This window comes from Dermacentor albipictus, chromosome 3 (genome assembly GCF_038994185.2).
Source record: "Dermacentor albipictus isolate Rhodes 1998 colony chromosome 3, USDA_Dalb.pri_finalv2, whole genome shotgun sequence".
In the NCBI taxonomy this organism is placed as follows: domain Eukaryota; kingdom Metazoa; phylum Arthropoda; class Arachnida; order Ixodida; family Ixodidae; genus Dermacentor; species Dermacentor albipictus.
In genome coordinates this window covers 64229405-64257180 of record NC_091823.1, presented here as the reverse complement: position 1 = coordinate 64257180, position 27776 = coordinate 64229405, and the positions used below count along the sequence as shown (strand labels likewise).

General features: G+C 42.4%; 1 protein-coding gene across 1 annotated transcript in view; it reads left to right on the top strand.

Annotated features, from left to right (window-relative positions):
- The window catches only part of LOC135905530 (uncharacterized), a 54556-nt gene extending 27713 nt beyond the window's left edge, over positions 1-26843 (top strand). Inside the window, exons 14-23 of the mRNA XM_065436486.2 lie at positions 500-718; positions 5026-5207; positions 7245-7455; positions 9148-9327; positions 10464-10643; positions 14913-15132; positions 15345-15499; positions 15897-16142; positions 18485-18767; positions 25001-26843. Of these exons, the coding sequence (XP_065292558.1) occupies positions 500-718; positions 5026-5207; positions 7245-7455; positions 9148-9327; positions 10464-10643; positions 14913-15132; positions 15345-15499; positions 15897-16142; positions 18485-18767; positions 25001-25110 (1986 nt within the window). The 3' untranslated portion in view covers positions 25111-26843. The remainder of the gene's footprint in view (positions 1-499; positions 719-5025; positions 5208-7244; positions 7456-9147; positions 9328-10463; positions 10644-14912; positions 15133-15344; positions 15500-15896; positions 16143-18484; positions 18768-25000) is intronic.
- Positions 26844-27776: the final 933 nt, after the last annotated feature.

The following is a 27776-nucleotide window of genomic DNA, read 5'->3' as shown; positions in this document are numbered from 1 at the left end:
ACGAGAACTAAGAGAGAAGACAGGAGGAAGAGCCTCGTCCTATCTTCTCTCTTTGTTCTTGTCTTTGTGCACTTTTACAGTTTCAAGTACTGTGAGGAGACTGCGGTGGTGCCAATTAGCCGCAGTTACATGGATAGTCTATAGATGACAAGTTGAGAATGCGCCGTTGATCTTAACAGTACATTCCTGCATGTGTTTTATTTGCCCCCGTGGTAGCACAGGAACCACAAAAAGTAAACAGAGCATAGTGTTCCACTCCAGTTACATTTATACACAATATTGCAAAACTTGAGAGTGGCCAAATGCTCACTTATAACTGCATGCATGGCAGTGTATATGAAACTTTGCCTTCTAGTTTCCACTAACATACACAGGAATTCAGTTGAATTACATCGTTGTGTCTCTTTCATTTTCTGTGCTGCCTGAAGATACATGCACATTTATGAAGCTTGAGTAAACACCACAGCTCTGCGGTTGTGTGGCTTGTCCCTCTGTGCAGGTGTTCACCAATGCAGCTGAATTTCGACGACACCAGTATGAGCACACGCATGTACACCAGTGTGAAGTGTGTGGGGGTCGCTTCCGCAACCCCACACTGCTTGCAGCACATGTGTGCCAAGGGAAGCCAGTGGAGTGCGAGGCCTGCGGTGAAGTCTTTCAATCTGTTGCCGCCCGTGACCAGCATCAGTCTGCTACGCATGGAGAGCCACAGTTCAAGGTCTCAGTCTTGTTTGTGTGTGTGTGTGTGTGTGGAAAACATTCTGAGCATAAACACAGAAGCTTTTAGCAGTTGTGGCGAGCCAACACGAAATATTTAAACCTTGATACACTTAAACCTCATTACAATGAATTTCGATACAAGCTTTGTACTTCGATAACAAAATTCTCAATATAACGAAGTGTTTAACTTTTCATAACTTGTCTATAGATCACCATGTATCTAGAATCTCAATATAACGAATTGTGTTAGTACATGAATTTAATAAAACAAAATTTCACTAGCGCCGCGAAGAAATAATGAGACAATAAATGGAAACTTCTGCCGATGCAGATGGTCAAATGGTTGAATTACAAGTGGCTGCTTGCAAACACACCTCTCAAAACACATGCTGTGCGACCAAGATCAACCCCTGCAGCGGAGCAGCGTCATGTTCCGTAAAAAGTCCAAGTGCTTTAAGATCCTATCGCACCCCGCGTGCTGTATACTGTGGGCGCAAGTGAAAGCTTGTGAGCGTGAGCCAAGACGGATGGTAGCTTGATGAGCGCAGTCCTCCAGTGTGAGCAGCCTTAAACTGGGAAGGGGGGCGGGGGGTGAGCATGCACTAGCCATTTTTATCGTCTTCGTTATATCGAGTTCAGCAAAATTTTTTTACAACATGCCTTACTTATATCGAGATTTAACTGTATAATGAAGTCGGTACAATTGCCAGTTTGCTTTGTTATATCGAAATTTCGTTACATTGAAATTCAACCTTTTGTGCAAATACGTACAGTCACCGAACAATTTTTCTTACAAAGAAAGGGCTGCAAGGATTTCAGAATTATTAGGCAGTTTGAAAAAGCAAATATGAGTGAGGAAAAAAAAATCATTTGGTTGAATTTGAAAGTCAGCAATGAAAGATACGATTTCATGCCTTGTCGATGATATCTTCACATGGGCAGCATGAAGTAAAGCCAGCTTTCCTTTCGCATTAACTCCTCCCCCTTGGCTGATAGTGTCACCCACAATGGGAAGACGCTATCATGAAAAATGCCAGCATTGGGGATCAAATGCTTTGTCTGCCTCTTGCTTCAGCGAATCTCCAAAACTCGAGGTCACACAACTGCCAGGACTAAACGCATGGGAGAACAGTGCCACGCCACCTCAATTCGACCAGTTTTTGCACATGCAGCAAGCTACGTCTAAATCAAGGCGCACGGCTGCATATGCGCTCAGCTATGCTAATAGCCATGCAAAGCCATGACTGCACCATAAAAGAAGCTGGTGCCAACTTGCCCTCCCCCCCCCCCCCTCCCCTTCACACACACTCCTTCTCTCCTACCGTACAGTGAGCTCTCACCTCTTCCCCTTTCCCCTTGGTTTTGCAGGCAGACTGTGCTCATCCTTCTTGGCTCATGTTCCCACGCTTTCACTCACACCTGAAGCAGACAGTGGGCAGTGGGGGATAAGATATCACTACACTTGGACTTTATATGAAACATGATGCTGCTCCTCTTCAGTAGTGGCTCTCAACTTCGCAATTTAAGATGTTCGTTAGCAAACAGCCGCATGTAATTCAACCATTTGACCATCTGCATTTGAGGAAGCCTTCACTTATTGTCTCGATATTTCTTTGTGGCAGCAGAGAAATTTCGTTATATTGAAATTGTTTATAAACTCACTTCATTGTATTGAGGTTCAAAATACATGCCCTTCTTTGGAAAAGAGAAGCAGGTGTTATGCAGCGCTTTAGGAAAATCATAACTAATTCAAAAATACAAATGATGCCATATAAGCATAATGACTTATATGGCATTATAATGTCATTATTATATGTCATTACCTGTTCTTCGCCGCAGAACAGGTAATGATGTAGCTATGACATATGTACCCTTTACATATTTGTTGGCCTTTCAGCATCTGACACATTTGAAAAGCAGCACTCGGGCGGCACAAGAAATTGATTTTGCCAGGCTCAATGTTCCTGCTCACCTGTCTGACCAATGTCATGATGCTGGCAGTTTCTGCTAATTTTCGATTGCACTTAGGCTTATGAAAATCTGGATTTCAAATCGTGGGTGTATTAGCATTTGCTTCTTCTTTTTTCGGCAGGAGGTACTTTAGTGCAGCTATGATTGCAACTTATGCAATCGACTTCCATTAATTTGACTCTGATGTGATGAACGAAATTGATCTAATTATTTCGTGGGTCAAATTATGCAAGATGCAGAAAAAATTCCATAGGACACCGCTGATTCATTGTGCACCCAAATTTGATTTGATTTGATCTAGTGATTTATTCATGTGTCCAAAGTAGAAAACTCATGTATAAAGGACTTAAAAACTTCCAAACAAAGTACAGATCTAATGCACATCCAATCTTTTAGCAAGAAAAATGTGCTAGTGTCTTATATGTGTTATACTATAAGCGTCAAATGAAACGCGAACAGCGGAGCAAGTGGCCCAAGCATAACTGAAGGTATAGTGCGCGCCGTTCAGTCATAGACAAGCATGCACATCCTGTTTGGTCGCACTGCATGATTCCCCTATAGTGAGATATTTTCGCTACTGTTCTGGTTCTTATGTTTGGAAGAGAGAAAGTAAAAGAAAATGGAAGAGAAAATATTGCAGTTTATGGCGAGTATTGTCACGCAATTCGCCGAAACTGTAAGTGCTATCGCCGTCAAATGAAACGTGAACAGCGGTGAGTGTGGTGCAGTTTGCACCGTCATAGTTAGAGATTAATTCGCTCATGCAGTTTGCTGCTTGTCTGCCAAATTCATTCTTTCGGTCGGCAAACTTGCGCAGTGCGGCCAAACCAGATGTGCGCGCCTGTAAATGGTGATGACTAGATGGTGTGCACTATACCTTCACTTGTGCACACGCTCCACTGTTCACATTTAATTTGATGCTAATAGTACAATGGCGGTCGGGTTTCTTAAAGTCAACTTTGCCGCAGAACATGTGTGTCATACGGTAAAGCATACAAACCTTGAATGTAGTTTAGGTTTTGTATTCGATTGCATCGCACAGGTAATTGTTGACCCAACTTTTATGAAAAAAAAAGTGCATTATAATCGGTTATTACCTTAACCAGATATTATGAGCTATGGTGATTTCTTTAAAATCTTCCTGGGAAGTCCAAAAATAGGCATTTTTGACTAGAGATAACGTTGAAAAGCTTCCTGGGCAGGCCAAAAATAGGCATTTTTGACCAGAGGTGACGTTTGTTCCGTGCATACACTGTTTCCTAAGCTCCGCCGAGATGGACACTACCCCTAAAGGGGCTGCTATTATGGTCATCATAAGGGTCAGGTGTGTGCACGGTGGCTTGTCAAATTTGAATTATCTGGTAAAGGTCAGTTTTAGGATCAAAATAAGCAAAGTTTGGGCTCATAGAAATCCATGGGCATCGGCTGGGACTGTTGGTCAGGATTGAATGAACTGAAAGTCTAATTAACTGGAACCGAATTAACAGAAGTCGACTGTACCTTCTAAACCCCATTCAGTAAACAATATTTGTGGTTAGTTGTATTTTGGATGAAATGGTGCACTTTCTGGAATGCAATGGTTTTGGTTTCAGTTTTTAATGCATACAGAAGGGTTGGAAAATGGCTATAACTTTTGAATGGGTTAAGGTGGGGACATAATTGTTATTGTTAAATAATTTTGAAAGGGAGATATTTTTAAAGAAGTGAAGGTTTTGACAGAAGCCCATCTGGTCAGAAAGGTCATGACAATAAGTAAAAAGGATACTGACCACCGAGGAAAATGAAAGAAAGACACTTCGGCTCATCTAATAGAAGCCTTGTTCACAAAATATTGTTCACAGGCTTTCTGAACAAGGCTCCCGTCAGAGGAGCTGAAACAGCTTTCTTTCATTTTTTTTTAATGTGGTCGGCATGCTTTTTACTTATTGTCAAGATATTTTCAAAATATGAAAAACAGAAAAAATACCTTTTTTTCTTCAAAAAATGCATTTTCAAAGATGGTGATGTACCTTAAAGCCAGATGTTTCACATTGTTTTTAGTTTGGTTAGTTACATATACTTTATAATGTGGTGACAGCTGCTATAACTTTTGATGTTGGCTTTCTTTTGCATTTTTCTGGCATTGTTAAGAGCAGCACATGAAAATGGCCAGTGCCATTTTGTACAATTCCACTCATTTCCTTTTTTTTTTTTTAGTATATAAAGTGTTGATTGACACTTGTGTGGGGTGTGGCATCAGGAACTGGGTGTTATACACTGAAAATTTTTCAGTGAGTGAATCTTGTAACACTTGACCAAGCTTTTGTTTTGTTTCTTTGTTGTTCTCCAACCCAGTGCGAGACATGTGGCAAGGGCTTCTTCAAGCAGGAGACACTGTCCGAGCACCCATGTGTCAACATACTCGATGCCACTAGTACTGAGTCAGGATCACGCAAGCGGGACACTAACCTAACCCCACTGGTGTGCGAGATATGTGGCTCAACCTTCTCTTCAACGAGCAGCCTCAACGTTCACAAGTGAGGCTTTTAATCACAGTGGCAGTGCTTTCGTAATTATGTACCCTGTGTACCAACTGCTTTTTATGGCATTGAATAAGCAGGCAATGGAGATAATTATACTGGCAGAAGGATTATGCTGGCTGAGTGTTGTGTAATACCATAGACTTAGCATGTGTTGCTGTGGGGCATTAAATCCCATAACTTAATTTTGTTTGATTTTGCAACCTAAACTAGGCCACTTTATGCAAATGGAGCGTGAGTTGACAGCTAATCCAGCACATGTGGACTTCTCCCTGCCGAAGCGGTGCAGCGTCACATTCTCTATAAAGTCCAAGTGCAATAAGATCCCATTGTGCCCCACATACAGTATGCTTTGGGTGCCAGTGAAAGCACGCGAATGTAAGCTGAGAAGGATGGTGGCTTGATGAGCGCCGTCTTCTTGCTTGAGCAAAGGGAAAGGGGGGAGGAGAGCGAGCTCACAGTAAAGCGATGAAGCGCGCATGAAGGGAGTGTGCAGGTTGCAGCACATCTCATTTTCTAGCACGGCCGTGGCTTTGCATGGCTGTCAGCCATATGCAGAGCAGAGCACATATGCATCCTGTGTGCCCTGTTTTAGATGTAATCTGCTGTGTGTGCAAAGAGTGGGTGTGCCGAGATGGCATGGCATCATGTGAACTGTTTTCCTGCATGTTTAGTATAAGGGGTTGCATAATCTTGAGTTTTGGAGACCTGTTGAAGCGAGAGGCAAATGAAGCATTCGCTCCCCGCTGTTGGTGCTCTTCATGATAATGTCGCCCCACTGCGGGCTACGCTATCAACTGCAGGGGTGGAGGGGACGCAAAAGCGTGGCTGGGTTCGCTTAGTTTGTACCGCCGATATGAAACTGTCGTCGACACCACATGATCTTTCATCGCCACCTCTTAGACTGAACAGAATTAATTTCTATTCCTTTCAAAAAGATGTGTTTTGCTTTCCTGATAAGTAAGAAAATTTTGCAGCTCCTTCCTTGTAAGAAAAATCTATCAACAACTGTACTAACTTGCATAGAATGTCAAATTTCCGTACAAAGAAATTTCGGTAAAATGAAGCAAATTGCTGATTTTACTGACTTTGTTGTATTAAGGTATAACCCGCTATTGCACAGCTTGCCAAATTTGGCATATAGTGGTTCTTATATTTTTTTTAGGCTGTTGCACAAAAACTGGCAAATAAAATTATGCACCCAGAACAAGGCCCATAGCTTTCCTGATATTGAATTAAACTTGTGCTGCCATCTATTGAAAGATTTCCAAAGCAGAAACAATTGTCTATAAAGACACTTCATTATATTGAGGTTCAAAATACATGGTGTTCTATGGACAAAAAGTTATAAAAAGTTAAATGCTTCATTATATGGAGAATCTTGTTATGTCAAAGTTCATTATATTGAGGTTTAACTGTACTTGCATTGTGGAAGAAACTGTGTTATAGAAATTAGGGCTGTGAAAAATAAAATTGTTACTTTAGAATTTGCTTGTTCTCGCCTCTGCTGAAAGTGGCGCTTGGTGATTGCACTTTCTCTATTGCATTGAATTAGTGCATGCTGAAGGTAAATCTCATGCAGTGCTTCAAATTGTGGACCACATGTAAGGTTGAACTGAAGCATTCACTTGAAACTTCATTCAACATTAGGATTGTTACCCTGGGCAGAAATTTACTGTTCTTCTTCAACAAATTATGTCTTGAAATGCTGGGGATGCATTGTTGTGTCCACTATCACAGAGATAATCACACAATTGAGTGCAGTTTGTTTTTAAGTAAAGCCGATGTGAAAGTTAATGCTAATGGTTGCCGATTGTTGTAAGCGATGCCTCATTTTGTGTAGTATCGTTGTGAGAGGATTGCACCGTGACATATTTACTAACAGTACGAACGACATAGACTCAAAGTACAGAATAGATAAGATGGGCACTGATACAGTAATAAGAATATTTTGCAATTTGCATGCTTCGAGTTAAAATATTGTATCCACTTCTCTGTGAGCGCCCCAGAAATTGTAGTTTTCTCTCCATTCAGGACCCTTCATGGAGAGAAGCGGTTCCAGTGCGACGTTTGTGGCAAACGCTTCCATCGTAAAGATCTCTTGTTGGAGCACCATGCAGTACATGGTGATCCCACGTACCCATGTCCAACGTGCCAAAAACTTTTCAAGACTAAGAAGTCCCTCGATGTGCACATGATGATCCACAGTGGTGTCAAGAGGTTCAAGTGTGGTGTCTGTGGCAAGGCAAGTATGATTCGGTGCTCTAGTACGTCGTAACAAATACGACTGAAATGGTAATTAGGCTGATGTCATTTATGTAGATTTTTGGATGACCCTACAGTTATTTGCCCATACTTTCTTCTTGTGCTATGTACAAACTAAAAGACAAAAGGATGAGTGCAGGAAACATGGAAAAGCGAATAGTGTGCACACTTACTACTGGTTTATTAGTGTCACATCCCGAATGTCACATAAGTTTGTGCACCATCATTCGTTTGTCGAGGGTTTCTGTACCTGTCCTTTCATCCTTTAAGTTTGTAGATAGCACTAGACGAAAGTATGAACAGGCACCAGCTAGCTCCTTTCATTGCCCTTTTGAACTTATTTGCCATCATAACAAATTTTTGGTGTGATAAGCAAATGAGCTGTGTGGAAATATGCAAGATGAAGGAAGTTTCACAAAAGAGAAACTTGGTGTCCTGCAATGGCAACTCAGGCCAGTTAATGAATTCATTAACTTTCATGAATACTTTTTTTAGGCATACCAATTGGTTTTAAGATAACCTCCTTGTGAAAAATAAAGCATATGTAGGATCATGTTAAACAACGTAAGGTACATTATCTTTGCACACGATCTTATAATTAGGACATGTTCACTTTGGTTACATTCTCCATTCTTAACAAAAACATTTTATGGCAATCAACTTACTTTTGCTTAAAGAGCTGCACTGTGTAATTGCAGACCTGCAACTATTGAATTTCATAGCAAAAAGCAACAAGCTAATATAGATGCACTTCTAATTTTTAATTTCTGCAACATCATAAAGAATGAGGCTCACTATACTGTTGAAACTCATTATAACGAATTTGTATATGGTACAGAAGTACCATTGTTATATCCAATATTCCATAAAAGCATATTTTCATTACATGCCAATATTGGTCATAAAATTTGGAGTTATTTTGCTACATCTGATAATTTGTTATATCTGTGATAATTATTGAGGTTCGACTGTACATGCACTTTTTCAATTTTATTGTTTGTTTTGCGGCTTAAAACATGTGAACCATGCACATTATACGTACAGTTGCATACAATATGACTTGCAACAGCCTTGTTCGTGGACGAAGGGGTTCCAGGGCTGTGTGGTGGCTCTGACATGCATAATAGCAGTTTAATAAATACCACTAATTAAAGGTGTGTTTAGGTCTGGAACTTACCCTGTGTCTGCGCAGCCATACAATCTTTGAGCCCCTTCGACCATGGGCACCGGTGTTGCAGATCATATTGCACGTGACTGTACATGTGTATTTTGTTATGTTTAATGAGGTCCAACAGGTTTCTATGGTGTAGACCATAGATCCACAGATGGTAGTCTGGTGGGCAGCTTGGATGTAGTCCCACTTTTGACAGGTAGTGGTGTCTTTGTGAGTGCAGTTCTGAATCACTTCGTAAGAGGTGTGGTAAATCTGCTAGGGCAGTTGGGCGGGGGCAGAAGGGGCAGGTCATGCCGAAGGGCGGCCGATGTTCCAGGGCCCGATGACAAGTTACTGGTGCTCTTGCAAGCACTTTCTTCTTTTATTTTTTTTCTCACTAGTATGTAGCACTCAATGTATGCAGTACTTAAAGTAAAAAGAAGTCGACTGTCTGCAACCCTCACTATAAGCACTGTAGAATTGGCGTTCATGAATGTGTGTGTTGTTTATGGGGAGCAGGAGTTCTTCCAAAAGGGCAACCTCCAGAAGCACGAGGATACGCACCTGAGTGAGAGGCGGCACCGCTGCACGGTTTGCCAGAAGGTGTTCACTACGCGAGAGTCACTGGCTCGCCACATGCTGGAGCACTCCCGAGGCAAGATCTTCACCTGTGGTGTCTGCGGGCGGGCCTTTGTTAAGGTATTGGCTGTACATTGAGTCTACTTGTCTTGTACATTCTGTATCAGAGATCAGTTTATAAGCGAGAATGAGTGGCGTATGTTCGGCATCTCCAAGATGAGGCAACCTTATTGCATGTCATTATCACTGACTTTTGTCTCTTTTTCTTTATTTCCTTCATGTCTTACATTTTTTTCCTCCTTTTTGATCTATATTTATAAATTCATTTCCTTCTTTCTGGTGTTTCCTTCCTACCTTTCTTTTCTCTTTACTGGAGCTCTAATCCAGACATGATATTACAAATCAAAAGCAATCATAAAAATTAAATTATGGGGTCTTACATGCCAAAACCACTTTCTGATTATGAGGCACAAAGCAATCATATGATAGCGAACTTGGAACATCATGCAAACTCTGCAAAAGCTCTTGAGCCATAGTCTCAAAATCTAGACGCTGGAGCCCATTCAGAGCTCTGGCAGCAAGTACGAGCTTTTGATTTTATCAAGTTATGTCTTCCACGTTTACTCCTATAGCAGGTATGACCTCACTGCTGCCCACTCTTTCAAGGCATGCTCCAAACACATCATTTAAAAAGAAAAACTAGCATTTAGTCCCAAAATAACACCTTGTACCAAAGCGCAGTGTGCAGGTCACTTTTATAATTGACTCTAGGGTATTGCACATATATTTGCACAAGTTATCACAGAATGCAAGAATGTGGCTGAACATTCCCTATGTGTGAACATGCCTGAAAATCCTACACGGCATATTTTTGTGTTTGTTTATCAGGTTCTGCGAGAATTGCATGGAACTTCTGTGCAGTTAAGAATTGCTGCTGTGATCAGTGCCCATTGCTTTGATGGTTTTTACCAGGGCAACATGCTGGCAATTTACATCACTAAAAAAAAAGCTAAGGAAGTTTCTTCCCTGTGCTGTTTCTTGCGCTGTTTTTGCTCTTAGCATCACGTACCAACTAGCCCATCAGCAAACTCTCTTAAAGACACTACGACACAAAAAGGCAGTGTTGGTGTTAATATAATTAAATACTTGCTAAATTTACTGACTTTCTTGCTAAGTTGTCAGCGCTTGTAAACATGATGGCAGAGTTGTATTTAAAATTTTTTTATCATCTCATACCTATTGTGTTTGCCTTCTAGGAGCACCAGCTGCGTAGCCACCACCGCATGTTCCACTCAAACCAGGTGTACACATGTTGCTACTGTGGCCTCAGCCTCAAGCTGCGCCACTCTCTGAAGCGGCACCTGCGCAAGAAGCACCCCGAAGAGGAGACCCAGTGGTCCAACCCCGATACGCTTAGCGCCATGCTCGTCTCTAAGGTAAAACAGATTGTAGTCCATTTTGGAGTGATTGTACACTCTTAGGAATTCATGAGTGGCATGTATATTTAACCCTTTTCATGCCAATTTTTTTTCTAGAGATCATCAAAGTTTTACAAATTATTTTATGGCTGATTCACTGTGAACAGCTTTCCTTATTGCCATATCACCAGTTCATTGTCTGTCATTGTCAGTTTTTTCATGTTTTTGTAGTTGCATGCAGGCATAAATAACAGAAGTCTATATGAGGAACGTATAGAACATATTTTGGAACAGAAGTCTGGCGTGCCTTTGTTGTCCTTCACGCGTCACTCCGTTCCTAGCACTGCGAGGAAAGCAAATCATGGAGGTGCAGGTAGTAAAGTGTTTCCGTTCAGCCACATGCACATAAGAGAGGCTGCCAGAGGCTCAAACTCTTCCTCGCAATCATCAGCACTAAGTTGAAGCTCCACACATGACTCAATATACTTTTTTGGTGCCAAAAAAGGTGAACGTGACATTTTTTCATGTCTGCTTCCTTACTTGTAGTCATAAAACACCACATTTCTGGCATTGAAAAGTGCAGTCATCACCACAGCAAGCGTCGCTGCAACAAAATTTTGGGCCACATAAAAAGCCAACCAGCGATGCATGACTAATAATTCCTGGCTTCTCGGCACAGCTCCAAGATTATACGCAGCCCACGGCTGCAGGTGGTGCACTGAGAAATCTCGGAGGTGATCTGCTGGGACTTACGTCACATCCACCAACTTCCAGGTGTACATATTGTCTGTTTAGATGCTATTTAAGGACTGGTAATAAGAAAATTGGGTACTAATTACCAGCCCTGCAGCTTTGGGAAGTTTGCTTCATGTGCTACCCAATTATAACCATTTAGCAAAAGTGAAACTTTGTTCCAATTGGCCTCTAGGTTAACACCACTATCTTCAAAACCCATGGGAGCCAGACTTCCATTGCATTCTTGCCCCCTCCTCCCCCCGTCCTAAACCATGGCCACAATAAATAGGTTTTCTGAGAAGCTCGTGCCATCTAGTAGTGTGCTAGCATTCACACGAAAATGATAAAATGACTGCCCCATGCCTGTCGTATCTAGTGGTCAAGAGTAAATCTATGGATGAGTAATACTCGTCAGTGGCATATACAGTAGAATCTTGTTTATATGTTTTGTCGAAAAAAGAAACACTAGACAAAACATACTAATCAGGCAAATGTGCCATCCGAAGTCACTAAAAGTTTCAGCAGGCTCAACTGTAGTTGACATCTATGTAAGGCGAAGCATTGCGTGAATCATTGCAGCACGCCACATCGACGTGTGCCGATCTGGTGGGGCCCAAGCAGCCCGAGATGCACATTGTTGTTTTTGCGGCCTTGGCAAGCGTATGTTCGCGCTCCTCAACTTCTACCTAGATTAGCTACCTTTCCAGGAGGAGAATTCTGGCAGAAAGCTTTGATGCGTCCACTTTGCGAAAATCGTGGCACGAGACGTGCATTGTTGTTTTAAGACAGCTATATGAAACTGAAACAAAACCAAGCTGGTAGGAAATGTTGGAATATGATGCCACAATGCTGCCAGATCACACCACCTGCACCAGGGGATAGCAGCACGTTTGGGCTATCGCCTATTAAAAGCATGCAGTAAGCTTCCAACTGCACTATGCCATGTGTGCTGTGGAACAGATAGGTGAAGATGTTTATTGCAATGGGGTGGCGGCGACAGCTGTGAATGGCGACGTGTGACAACCCACAAGATTTGCTGGTACTGGTATAGAATACCAAGTGTATGGCAGCATTTTCATGCGACACGGGTGGACAAGTACTGCATGGAAGCTGTTGTTGCGGGCACCTACTGCTCTCAGTTGTACATGCCTCATGCCTTTTCTTGTTTACATAGGATCTAGGGCTGGAAAACGTATCACATGATTGCAATATGGTGATATACTGAATGCTGATGATGAAATATAATGTTTTCCGGAAACATATTAACCAGTAAAAAAGAAGCTTGACTGTATTGGGTAATTTTTTTTGCATTCACGATCGCAAATGTTGGCTCCGGGAGATGTACAAGACGGGATTATATCAACGACGTTCTACTGTATATATAGGGAAAAATGCCTGGATGAGTGAGGCTCAGCCATGGCACTGTAAGGGTTAAAGGAGGACTGTCATATTTTTGGGGTTGTGGAAACTCTACCACACCACACACTTCTTTGCAAGCACAAAGATTGAGAAGCATTTATAATGTATTTTAATATGATACTAAAGCTGATCTCTGAATGCAGAGCTGCTGTTGTTTGCATTATCTTGACAACATGACCAAGTAGAATTTGCTTACGTCCTTTAGCTATAGGGCTTACTGTGATTATGTTGCTACATGCATTTTTTATGGCTGTGCTCATATGTGACTGCCGCAGCGATAGCAAAAATAGAGCAAGCCAATGTATCATGACATCACAACGCATACACCTCTTGGGTAGCGAAACTGAAACATTTTAGTTGAAACATCTATTACAGTAAATTATTTATGGTGCTGTGATGCTTGCCGCTATCTTTTCTAGTGTACATAAGGCTTGGCCCTTCATTTAACAAAAAAAAAGAATGATAAGCCAAGAATGTCATATCAGTATGCTTTGTTAAGCAGGTGAGCAGAAGAGAGTGAAACCCGGAGATTACAGCTTTTTACTTACGTGAATGCATGCAGTTTTTGGGGATCACTGTATTTCCCAACGATTCCGCAACTGAGATTTACTTATCTGCAGAAGCAGGGCTTTGAAGTTGAATAGTACTTATTAAATTTTAGTGCATGTACATAAGAGGATACATTTATCATGCAGAAAGGGACATATAGTGAAACACTGTAGGGAGACCTCTTATAATATGTTACTAAGAATCACAATACTATTAAACAACAAAAAAGTGTATATATACTTAGCAAGAAAAATTATTGCAGTAAAAATTACCAGCAGTTGACATATTACACAAATAATAATACAATAATATGTAGTACTTAAACACACATGGCATTTCTGCTTCTATCATGAGATTCCACAGTGTTTTGGATTACTTTAGGATTGCACATGCCAGGAACCAATACTATGTATAAAATATCTCGTTAATAAGTTTGCAATTGCACTTCAGTATACTATTCTGTTGTGACCTGCAGCAAGTGGTTGTGTTCACGTTAATCTCACGAAGGGAACACGATTGAAAGCTTTAAGGCTACCATGTTATATACAATCCCATCCTTTCTGTTGTTCTTACCTATCCATCTGTCCCACATAAAAGTTTAGGTAATGATGTAGCTATAACATACGTACCCTTTACATATTTGTCGGCCTTTCACACCCCCAGTTTTCTGAAAGTCAAAGGTAAAATGGGTGTTGACCAAAAACGTAAAAAGAAAACAAAACAAGACGTTTTGGCTCCCACACGGGGAGTCGAAATGCCTGTTTTGCAATGAAAGTAAACGAAAGGGTTGAACCACATTTGCTGAACCACCAATCTGTAGCTTCAGTAAGATAAAATGACCTGTGGTTGGTAGGCTATGTCAAGCTTTCTTTGTGGTATCAGAAAGTTTAGGTGTCTTGGCCAGTGGTGGCATTAAGTCTAGTTTTATTGCGAAAGCAGTACTGCTCGCACTTTCGGCCGATCGGTGGTCGTGGCGCCTCCTTACACAGCTGCGCGTCACGTGACCGTGTGACGTCACGCCAGACTGAGAGACGTGGCCGCAGCTCGCGGCATCGAAGGTGGAGGCGAAGCCTTGCGCGCCGCTGCTGCGGCGCTACCGAGAGAGGGCGCTCGCTGGTTTGACGTCACGCTAGGAGGATAAATGGGGCTACAGCTCGGCTCCTCGCAGTGGTCGGCGCGCTGCCTTGCGCTATGTCAGATTATGTATAGCCATAAGTTTAGCAAAGGGCAACCATGTCCACACCATCAGCCGAACCAAGGCGCAGCCAAGGGTATTGCTTTTGCAATCTTCCAGGCTTAACCAAGCTAAGCCTTCAGCCAATTTTCTTCTGCAAGCATCTGGGAAGTCTGCCACCAATACCAAGGACGGTTAAGGGATGCATTTCTCACTGAAATTCATTGCACAAGATGTGACGACAGAGTGCGCCGTGTCCTTATGTTGCGTGATTTTGTCTTGCTGGCTCACAAAAGCTTTGCCTAAACAGATTTCTGCAGCGCATAAAATCTGGATCATTTCTTGTATTTTTAATTCCAAGGCTAGTTTCTTTGTAGCTTGCAACATCCCTCTTCCTCCTCCATTTTCAGGCTCTCGGGAACACAGGGCTCGAATCAGACATGGGCCTGGACGCGGATGCCACTGTTGAGAGTCTTCAGCATGCTGCAGAGACAGCTACCAATCCAACAGTGACCAGCTTTGAAGTGGCTTTCGAAGGCACAAACATTACTGCTGCCATGTCCGGTGTTGGCACCGACATTGTGCAGGACACTACGGAATCCCTTGTGGCCAATGTAATGGGTGAACATGGTGGGTGACATTGGTGTGCTCAAGTCATTTCTTTCTGCTTTCACTACTGAGAAAGCTCATGTTCCAGCTCTGTGCGAGATGTCTGTGCATTTGATTTATAGAAGATGCTATAAACAGGCTGCAGAGCATGATGCCATGAATGTTAGCTGTAGCCTTGCCTTTGCAATGTGTACGTATAGGGCTTAATTGCACTATCTTTTTTGTTTTTTCAGGCAGCTCAGAGGTTCTCTTGGCAGTTGAAGGCCTTAGCAGTGAGGAACTTCGTGAGGCAATTGCCAGTGGTCGGGCCCAGATAAAGCAGGGGCCCACGCCAGACACTATTGAGATCTCTATGCCTTTTGATGTGACAGATGAAGCTGGCAGGCAGGTAGGTTATAGGTTCTCCGAGAGGCGGTCTGTGGCAGTGTTTCTCAAGTTTGTGAATAGTTGCAAAGCACCTGCTTATTTGCGGAGAGAGACTTACTGGATGCTCTTCATCAGCATAAAAATGCTCATGTACCAGGTCACAAAGATTCTGAACATGTTTCGTAGCTACAGGGAAGTGAGACAGTTGCAAGAGATTATGTAGGTTTTTTTTAATCATTCATTCATTTGGTCAGAGCATACATGCATGAATTGAAGAGGTTTCTGATAATTGTGATAGTTCTGAAAGTTCACTGACAAGAACCAGCTCAGATTTCAACTCATGCTTCGCATATGAAATGTCAATTTTAAGTTTCTTCTTGTCCCTGATTTCATTGTGTTTTGTTTTACACGTTGTGTAGGTGACATACATGGCTAACCTGGTGGACCCTACGGACCAAGTGGTGGTCAAGGATGAGACATCTGTAATCATGGAGAATGTACTTGAGGAAGAGTCTGTGCTGAATCAAGCTGCGTCCAGCCAGTATGTTGTCTCCACTGGTGTGTCTGAGCTGACTGAAACAGTGGTTGCTACGGGAACCGTGGCAGAGGACCATGCCGCCATCCAATCTCTGCAGGACGATTCATCTTCACAGATGCAGAACATGGTAGCTTTACATTTTGTGCTGTTCCCTGGCATGAAAAGATGTTGTATGTGCAGGTTGGTGTAAATAGCAACCTCAGCCAGCCATGGGAGTGATAATGAAAGCTGTTGGCTGAAACTAGTGTATAATTTTCTGCTGAGGCAAGCAGGCAAAACACCCTTGGAAACTCCCTTTAGAGAGGCAGTTTCTAGCTTGTCTTTGAAATTCTTAAATAGGTTCTCTTGAGGTTTTATGTATTCAAAATACAATGCATTCAATGTGAAGTTTTTTTACATTTAGAATTTCCCATAAGAAATTAATAATAGAGAATAATAAAGATGAAAACTGTGTTATACATCTTCCTGGGACACTTTTCCCCTTCTGTGTTCTACGCTAACTCACTCATTTTTCTTCCTCAGTCACCAACTAGCGGTGGCCACTGCAGATCTAGTGGGTGTATTATAATTATTATCTACATTTGGACTGGAATAGAAGTTTTATTCTTGTTAAAGGCTCTGCTTTACACAGCATCTGAGTATGTAGTCATTTTTTTCTTGTTTAATCAACCCTGTGGGGTTGGAGTACCTCCCTAACATGTGGTGTGGAATGAGTGTGGTTGATTGTGATGGCATTTATACCGAGAATTCGAATGGGCTACTTCCCTTGAACAGAGAAACCTACTAAATGCTGCTTTGTGTACTTGACAATCACTGGTTTCATCTGGCTGCAGTGTTTCCAGTTCTGCTGCTTCAATAAATAAATAAATAAATAAATAAATAAATAAATAAATAAATAAATAAATAAATCAGTTCACGTGTCAATGTCTGTTTATTAAATACTGTGGAAGTCATATTTGTTCTGCTTAATTGCATAAAAATGCTTAATGTATGCTACTTTGTATAACAGGAGGAAAGAAACATTGGAATTTGTACTGAAGGAGTTTGTGTATTCTTCCAATTTGTTTGTGTGTATTCTAATTAAGTTTGTGTATTATCTAATTCCTTGTCATGGATAACATGTTTGTAGCAACAGTGAATTTTGTCAGCCATTGCTGTTCAACGAGCACAATGTATAATGCTGCTTTCGACTGGTCGATCCAAAGCAGGATTTTCTGCTCTGTGGCGGTGAATCCGGTTTTCAGTGATAGATCTGGAGCGGGTTCATTCTTTCCACTGGTCATGACAGATCAACTCCATCTGCACCGGATCACTCTCACTTGCCTTACCGCTGCGTATTAAGGTACAAATAACTTATCTCACTTTCATCCTACATTTGGCCCACATAGGGATGGCAACTTTGGATTGCCATGAAAATGTACAGGTTGAAAATTAGGCACTATTTTTGGAACCGGTTTGCGTGATGGGGCGCAACAAGTTTCGGTATGATAGGCATTTTTGCTCTCTGCTACCAGGTTCAGATTGCTTAAATCCAAGCGCTTGCTCAAGGATTTTTGCAGCCACTCTAGATTGACCTGTAGAAAACACTATAAGTGAATACCATTATGCACTTTCACATGTCTTATCTTAGTAAATGAGTTAGTTTCGTGGAAATCCACAATACGAAGAAACAATCACATGAAGCCAACAGACAGTGAAGCCAAGGAAAGCATGCAGTAAACTAAGACAATTTTTTTCTTTGTGAAGTGTAGAATTAAATTATGGACGAGAATTTAATTTGCAATACATTTTATATTCCTAGTTATGGAAAAAGAAAATGAAAGTTTAAGAAAAGGCAACTTGCCACTGGTTGGCTAGGCAAGGTTATGAATACATGCATGCTAATACCTAAGAAAGTGAACAACAGAATAGACATAGCCGCAGCTTAATTCGTAAGGCATCACATGTCATGTGGAGTACATATGTGTGTTTGGATCCCACCAGCATAGATGTTGTTTCATCTTTAACTTCCCTTTTCTTTTCTTTAAGAATATGAAGTTTAGTTTAGTTTAATGTTTAGTTTTGCTAATAATGTTACCACACATAAGCAAAACTGATAGCTTATATGTATAAACAAACTGACTATTGCTGCACAGACAGATTCAACTATGGAAGGGAAAGTCTGAAACCAACAAAAACTAGCCTGAAGGTACAAAGGAAACACAAAGCCACATGGGCTGCTGTGTGTGTCTTTTTTGTAGATTAAAGTCTTGGTGAATGTCAGATCCTCTCCTTGTGGGATTTTTCACATGTTCAAATGGAATGAACTGCTGTATGTGAAATGTATGTAAGTGCGTGTGTGTTTCCTGTTTCCTAATCCCTCTATCAAACTAAGAATTCAATGTCATCCTTCTGTTTTGAAAGGAATCAATCAATCGATCAATCAGTTTTTTCTGATAACATTGTTGCATCTGTTCTAATCTTTTAAAGGTGGTGCAGGAAGCGGCTGACACAAGTTCAGAGCCACGCTATGTCACCCTGCCTACATACGAGACAGAAGCAGCAGCACCAGATGATCAGCAGACGGTGGCACTCGAGGCTGCAGATGGTGGAGTGACAGGAGCAACAGCTGGAGTGACTGCACCTTCTGATCTGCCAGCTGACCTCTCCTATGAGGAGCCTCAGTTTGTGGTCACTGAGCAAGAAGTTGCTGATGGTGATCATGTTGTCTACGAAACTGGCCAGCTCCAAGAACAAGCAGCCATACCCCAAGGTAGGGAGGGACTGGATACCATAGTTTTTTTACCATACTCTTTAAATGAGCTTACATCAATGAGCGAATAGTAATTTTAAAGCAAGAATAGCCCAAAGTGAACATTTTTTTTTCTGAGCAACTTCTTTAAATGCATGTATTGTTACAATTCATTACGATCAATAATCATTATAGAAGCAGACATAGAGGATGGCAAAGGTCACATGAAAAAGTTGCTTGAATGCAAAGAACACTTGCAAAAGTGCAATACAGTAAAACCTCATTAAACCGTACAGTAGTTTCATTTTAAAAGTAGTAAAGTCAAATGCCCGACTCAGCGGATATTGAATATAATCCGCTTTGTATCTGCATAAACCGTACCAGCCTATTGCATACATATTGGTTAACATGTAGCGTTTCCACTTTTCATCGCAAAATTACGGTGGCGGCCCAGCTGAGCAACGAGCCTCAGAGATCGGAACAGCCTCCTAGCGTTAGCGGAGAGGGCACTTAGAAGGGTGAAGCCAACGTTACTAGACTAGGTTCAGTTGTTTAACTCTCCGTAGGCGCTGTATATTGCGGGCGACCCAGTGTCTTAATTTGCCACCACAGGGGGGGAGCGCCGCATGTAGTTCTACACGGGTGCAACTCTGTGTTGGTGAAGGTGCTTGGGTCCTCCGACTTCGCAACTTACGAATGCAGCAAATGTTTTCACCGATGCATTTTTTTGTTTTTATAGTCTCACATTTAGCAGATTTGATTTGAAAGCATTACATAGCTGTGAAAATGCTGCTGCGCTCCCCCAGAGTGCACTGTGCAGTCCTTAGTCCAGGGCCGCAGCAGCCCCGGCCGTCCACTGCGCTCTACTAATCAGCTGTTGCTGATGAGTAGCTGTAAGTAGTTGATTAGTATCTGTAATCAGCTCTTGCTGATTAGTACTAATTAATTATTAATACATACGAACTCATTTTATGACTCATGAGGCAGCATTAGTGTGACCACACGATGGTCCAAAAAGTAAAGGGAGCCGAAGTGAGCCAATCGAGGCAGTTGACGACACTGGTTAAGGCAGAGTGGATTAAGGCAGAGTGAATTAGGCAAAGTTAATTAAGGCACCGTCATTTAAAATAGTGTTATGGCACTCGAACCCACGACCATCGGTGGAAGTCAAACCCGCGATCGGTGTTAATTAGGCCCAGTTTCTAAGACATAGTTAAAGGGACACTAAAGGCACATACTAAGTCGTCGTGGACTGTTTCAATACCATTCCAGAATCCTCGCAACACTTGTTTCATGCCAAGTAAAGACTTAGTTTATGAGGAAATTGCATCTGAAGGCTCTGAATAGCTTTTTCAAAATTAAAATCTCCCACTACCGAATCGGGAAAGTGGTGACCTTGCATACACCGTCACCACCCTTTGCTGCCATCGGTGAGTAAAACGGTGCCTGACAGACGGCAGTACCGAGCCAAGACAGGGTTCGCCGCGGCAGCTGCTCATTGCTCAAGTGATACGGACCGTTCGGGCATCTCGCGACATCACATGGATCAGAATTCTCTGCTACTTGCAGTTTGTGAGTGTTTCGCGAGTCAGCAAAACCAGCACAGCAATACGCAATAAAGAAACTACTGAAACGCGAAAGGGTGGGCAGAGTCGAGCTAAAACGAAACCTTTTGACCACCCTTGTCATTGTCAAGGGTAATTTCAATGTCTTTTTTTTTTTAATGAAGTATAACTGGACAAGTAGCATTTTATTGCATCTTGTAATACAATACAAGGATGTTTTTTTTTTTAATGAGTGGTTGAGTACTAGTCACAGAATTTAACTGAGGAGTGCTTTCGTCATTGGGCAAGTACTTGAATGTCCCAGAGGAGTCTCTAATCGTGTTCTGTATTTACTTCAATTTCTTGATTATTAAGGCTCTGTTCACGATAATACTGACGCCTTAGAGATTCTTGCGCACTAATCTATCACTTTGGCTTGACTTAATATTTGCATTTAGTGTCCCTTTAAGGCACTCGTAACCCCGACCTTTAGTGGGAGCCCAACACGCGGTCCACAGACACAGAGAGCCGCAATCAATCGTGGGCTGGTATATTGTAAAACTATTCCAATCTGTTTTTATTGCGATAGCAGTTGTATGGACTCTCCAGGTGCATTTCTGCCACCAACCATGGCAACTTAATCTCGCCCATGCAAGGGAAGAAAGTGTGGAGGAAGCGCACCGTCTTTTGTCATGCACAAGGCACCAGGAGAGGGGGGTGCAAGGGGGAAGGGGGGTTTAGTTCGGCGGCTGCTGTGCATGGCACAGCCGTGCGGGCCCCATCTTGAAAGCGATCTGGGATGGTGACAGAGCGCGAGTGCTGATAGCTTCATGTGTGCTGTGTTTTTGCCACTTCGTTTGCATTGAAGCAAGGGGCAGCACGAAGGCCAATTCACTTGCTGCTGCTGCCGCACTCCCTCACTCCAGCGTTCTGACAGTGAGTTTTCACGGTCATCGAGTAAGATGTGCTCACATTTGCTTGTGCGCCTAACACCATGCTTGTTAAATTTATTTAGTAAGCGAATGTTTGTAAGCTTATACGGCCAATAAGACTACTATTCTTACTTCATATAACTGTATACTAATTTTCTATCGCAGTCGATAAAGCAGTAAACACGAGAACGTATGAATCCACAAGCACAAACATCAGACAAATCTATGTACTTCCCATCATGCCCGTGGTGGCTGAATGATTGCAGCACCAGAGTTCCCCCTAGGAATGAGTAAATGAGAAATGAGATCATGGTACCATACTGCAACAAGAGGAACAGCGGGGTGGTTCTACTGACCTTCTGCTTTATGTTCTCACTACCAGTAACACCCAGGATGACTTTTTGGGTGAAACTGCAACATTTTATTCGAAGTCTGTCGTTAGCCCTGCGTGATTGATCAAAATGACTCAGGCCTCACCAGCATGGGCATGAAAACAGATGAGAATAGTTTTTCGTTATACCGGTCCTGGTAACAGAGACACCCGCCCGCTGAGCCCACTGAAGCATATGCTTCCCTAATATCGAGTTCGCTCGCAGCCTATTCTCCATCTCGCTAGTTCCTTACAGCACTGGGGAAGCTGCAGGCCTCCTTAGCCAATAGAAAAGCTTAATGCCTCTCAAGATGTGTTCATCGGCTCCACGTTGTCTGCTCAGCATCTATTTGCCATCCTTTCGCTACATCCTCCACTGTTGGGGAAGTGATGCAACAAATGTTTTGTGCTGTAACTGTAGGCTGTGTTTCCATTAATGCCACAGTGAGGCTTCGCTTCCGCGATATGCTTTCTGAGCAGTTTAATGAAGCCTCTTTAGCCAGTTTTAGTAAGAGCAAATGCCCTGATAAATGTACACACGCACTGCACCCTCTGCTCGGTGTCTACTTACTGTTTGCTTGCCACCATCATCATGTACCATACTAAAGCCATAATGTTTCATACAATAATTACTAGAGGGAACTGTAGTGCTAGTGTCTAAAGGAGCTGCAATGGGAGCAATTAAGCCAGCATGGGAATTATGGGAAGTACATTTGGTTTGCCTAAACTTCGTTCTTCTGGCTTCAGATAACTTTGGGAATTTATGAACTCATCATTTTCAACAAATTACTGTGTAATAAATAATTAAATAAGCATTATTATAATTGCCTGATAGCAGGTTTCGATCACAGGACCACTAGCACAGAAGCCTGGTATTGAAACCATTACGCCACGGATGCATGCATCTACAAGCGACATAAAACGTCCTTATGAATTTGTCACGGGCAAGCCAGTGCGTTGAGACACTTCGCGAATTTCAATTTGGCCACCTTGACAAGCTGAACCATTGCAATTAGCAGCAATTGTGCGTGTTTGCAGCATCTTCTGCACTTTGAAAAGTACAGATTGCTCTGAAATTTACCGCAATGCTAGCATATAAAGCGTAATAAACAAAGCCACAAAAACATCTGAATGCGTAAGTATGAAGACCAGAGAAATTCATGTGCTCCCCATCATTCCCTTGGTGGCTGAATGATTGCACCGCTAGAGTTCCCCCTGGTAAATATTGTAGGAAACTCTATGACTAAGGCGGAGTAGTAAATTAATTATGCAGTGAGCACTTAGGCGTTCATATCGTTTTGCCTCGTAAATGCATCACCAGTGCTAATGCTGTGTGGCCATCTGCTAAATGGAAGTCAAACCACTATTATTGCTCAGTGCTGTTTCTGTAGTACTAGCAGTGTCAAAACAAACAGCTGATCTCAATAATAACGACAAAACATACCTAATGCTTTGTCCTCAGCTTAAGATGAGCGTAAGCGATGATGGATTTTACCATTTATTTGTTGCTGCCAAGGCAGAGAGCCAGTAGCAAGTGTGAATTGGGATTGAAGCAGGCAGTCTGGGCTGCTTGCGGCACTGCCATGTTGTCGTGTAATCATGTTTAGGGTGGCTATTAATGTTACCGGTGGTAACCGCCACAGTAGTCCTGATAGGGCCCTGCTATCTTACGTATCGTTGCAACATATCATGTGTCAAGCAGAAAATAACATTGTCTAATCCCGCCAGTAATCAGACAGGGAAGCGCAGTACTATATTCTGCTGCACAAAGATATTGCCTATGTACACCTTTGGCAGTGCTGCAAGTCACTTGTGACCTAGAATATAGCTTTCACTGTTTTGCGCGCCGGCTAGGGAGCGCCACATCGCTTGGCCCACTCAGCCGGTTTATAGTAGACTCTAAGTACAGCCGCCCTGGCTGCTCTGACAGCAGTGACAACAGTTGGGTGTGGCTGCGCACGCCCCGGCCACTTGCAGGAAGCACTGAAAAGTCCAATATTGTAAGCACGAAAATTATGAGAAATATGTGCGGGAGGCGTCATCGCATGGTGTGCGGAATGTGAATGGCTGCACTTTCTTCCAGAGAACAAATCCGCTCGCTGTTCGCGGCCACTCCAGAGCACACATGGTAAAGCCGTTCTGCCGCAGTGTGGTGCAGTTTTGGTCAATTTTCCGCGTATTGGTGCAGGAGCTTGCGTTTGTATCAAAAGGGCACAATAGGCACAGGAGTGGGATTCCTACGGGATCAAATTCCGGTCGTGGCTGCCGCATTTTAATGGCGGTGAAATACAAATATGCCCGTGTGCCGTGCATGGGGTGCATGCTAAGTAACCCCAGGTGGTCTAATTAGGAGTGCCCCACTACAGCGTGCCTCATGATCAGATTGTGATTTTGGCACATGAATGCCCAGAATGTAATGTGTGTATTTTATAGTGCTTGTGGTTTGACTATATGACTTTAAATGAATGTTGTATTTCATGAAAGTTTCTTGTCGCATTACCTAGAGGAAAATCTGGCACCACAATCTATGCAAGCTTTTTAAAGGGTGCTGTGACACCATGAAAGTGCCGGTACACAGAAGACTCGGTTTGTTTTGAATGTGGCTCGACTAAAAGTATGGCCATGGCTGTGCAAATGAATCATGGAATTAAGCTTTCATAAGGTACCTTTGCTTTCCTGTTATACTTCCTACATTTATGCTTGCCCTTTTATAACTAGTAAACAACAATTGAAACATACAATACAATTGAAACTCAAATGCAGTGAGCATGTCTTTCTCTTTCTTTTTACGCATTTGATTTGGAAGTGTTACTGTGGACGTTTGATGTAACTGCATATCCCAGCACGACTTCTTATTTCGACACTGAAAAGCAGCATCCTACACACTGTTTCACTCGGAATTAAGCTACCATGACAAGCGAAACATTTCATCGTGAGGCGTATTGTCAAGATTTCCTGGCTATCCGAGAAAAGGTGTAGATCTGAAGCCACTGCTTTCTAGCATTCTCATACATGAAGTAGCACCGCAGCACCACTTCTTCTCTATAGTTATAAGAAACTTTGTGGCACTGCCATGATTTTTCTGTCTTGTATAACTCACAGTTATATGGAATTTGCTATGCAAATGGCATCATGGCTTAATGTTTAAGGTCCGCCTTGAAAATTCAGAGTACTCTAAGATAAAGTGTTATTTTCCAAATCCTGTATTCCTCCAGTAAGACCAGAGAGCACATCTTCGTTAATGAAACATTCATTTAATAAATGCGTTGTTCTTGTCAATTGCATATAGGATGCATACAGGAGCATGAGTAAAATGAAGGCGAATCTGTCATTGTATCTACAATGCAGCTAACTGGCTTTTTAAAGCATCATACGTACTAGTAGAGTCCTTTTTTATTTTGCTTGCAGGCACAATTGTTCTCGATGATGGTACCATACTGCAACAAGAGGAACAGCAGGGTGGTTCTACTGACCTTCTGCTTTACGTTCTCACTACCAGTGACACCCAGGATGACTGATCCAAGATGAGATCAGTGACCAGCGTAGGCGCAAAGTTGTGTAACAATGGCATTGAACTGAGGCCTGTGCGTAAAGTACAATGTTGTAATGCAAGTCATGGCAGACTTGTATGACCACAGACATGATTGCATGCTGCTTTCCAACCTGTGATTGGCCACAAGTGGATGTTTCGCACTTTTAAAGGAATGTGTACAGTCATTAGTGGGTAAACAATGTTACGCTGGTTGACAGGTGTCACTGGCACAAATGTTGCTTAATGCCTGGATCAATTACTTTTATTTGGTGACATTGTTTGTGATAAGGTCGAATGGCATAGTATTATATACAGGGTGTTTCTTCTTTAGCTGTGTCAAATTTTGAATAAAGGAGTTCTTGCGGGAGCTATGGGAACCATTGTTGCACCTTCACGGGCTCGCTGAAATTGAAACTGATGGGGAAAAAGAGTGCACATGGCATTGGTCTCGCTACCCAGACCTTTTGTCACTCTGCAGCCGTCACCTGTGACATGCTACTGTAGGAAGCTGGCACATTGTAGCAGGCATTTCTCACTTTTTCTGGCAGCAAGCAGCCCACTGTTTTCCAGTGGTGGTGAACGCTGACAGCTGAAAAATGTGCTGTGGCACAAAAGTGGTGCACAACGAAACAATGAGGTAGATTTGGCACCGCACCAACATCGAGATGTTATGTTGCCACAGCAAGTAGAAAAGTGACAAAAGCAGACTGCAAGGAATTGGCTCACAGGATCGTGCCAATGGTGACTGTGGCGACTTGACAATAGGCAGCCCCCCACCCCCTGGGTGACAAGATTTGACGTGATACGTACTTTATTCCCAGTCACAACATTTCTGTGTCACTGAGTCTGCAAAGGTGAAATAATTGCCCACACAGCTCGCCCAAAACCATTCAATTTTAGATTGTATCATCTGGCAAAACAATGTCAAGGGTGAGCCTTTCAATGGCTCAAATGGCCATGTAAGACTAAAAACTAACTGTTCATTACACACATAACTGCGCAAACGTATAACCAGAAACAACAAATATTGACACTAAAATGGTAAGTGTGAGGCCACTAACTTATATTCCCTTAATTTTAAGAGTTTAGTACAGCTAAAGGAAACCACCCTTTGTATATATTACGACAGGGCATTCCCATAATGGCCGTTAAAGATTTCCAAGGAGAGTGCAGTAAGAATGAATCTATTTCTTCGTGATACATCACTAATGCCAGTGCATAACAGAAATTGGTGCCTCTTAACATTGCCCTGAAGACTGTCGTGAACCATTTTTATGAAACAACGTGTTAAAGGGGCCCTGAAACACTTTTTGAACATGCTAGTAAGAAAACGTTGCCGATCTGTACTGCGCGCTTTTAGTAGGCAATAATCCAAACGCGCCGCCGTTCCCTGCTGCAGGTGGTGCGATGTGGGCATCGTGTTTCGCTTCGGTGGCATCCGGCGTCGCCCACCAACTAGATTTCGTTTCGGTTTCCCGTCGCCCTCTTAAAACACCACGCAATGGGAAAACAACAGAACGCGCCTCGGGCCGCCGGAGCACCACCAGCTCGACGCGCGTCGGCGTCTCGTGCCGCAATGATCTGCGTGACGCTTCACATTATGTAGATGTCAACAATAGTTGAGTCTGTCAAATTTTTTTAGTTACTTCAGATTGTACGTTTTCCAGGTTAGTACGCTCTTTAGCGTTCTTTTTTTTTTTTCAATACCTATGAACGAGGTTCTACTGTATTATTGCACTGCATGAAGCAGGAAATTTACCATCTCGTCTCTAAAACAGTGAAAAATTGCTTGCTCTCACTTCTGGAGTGTCATTGTGCAGTGTCATCACAAGCAGCTGGACTCAAAAGCAGCCATTGGCTGATTTTGTGATTGTGAGAACATTCTCAGTATACTTGGTAATATTGAGCTAAATAAATCAAACACATGCACGACTGTGATCTCCAAATAAAGCAAAATAATTTCATCGTTTCGCTGCCGATCTAAGCACGACAGTAGTGCGTAGCTGTGTCTGCTGTGCGTGGCCACCATGGGGTGCCGTGACGAGCCCTTTTGCCGCTGAGACATTGAACCTTTCTGCGGTGCTATACTCCCTTGGCTTCCTTGCTCTGTAGCTTCCAGCGCACTAGCAGAGACGAAAAGAGCTAGAGAAAAAGCTGCATATTGATATGCTAACTCCACTTATACTTGGAGGATGTGAAAAAGTTTTACGGCCTGAGATTTGTGAGACGATATCCTTTAATTGTGAGGCCATTCTATGATCAGTTAGAAAAGTGTTTCAGGGCCCCTTTAAGTGAAATGTGAATGATTTTGCAAGATGTTTCAAGGATTTGGTATCCTGTGGTCGGTGCTAGTCTCTGTACTCAAAATTTGTGAACAATTGTCTGTCTTGAATTTTGCAATTACATGTCCTCTAAAGCAAACAACCAAACAGTTCATTATTGGCCACAACAGAATTAGTGAAAACTAAAAATATATCAAAGAAATTATATCAGCATATTTCTGATGTCTGCTGATAAGAGCAGTAATGTGTTGCTGAAGTAGTGCTAGATACACTGAAAGAAATATTTCTTTTGATAGTGTTTGCATAAACACCTGCATATATATATATATTTTTTTTGGTGGGGGATCTCTCTTCCGAAAGAGTGAGGAAT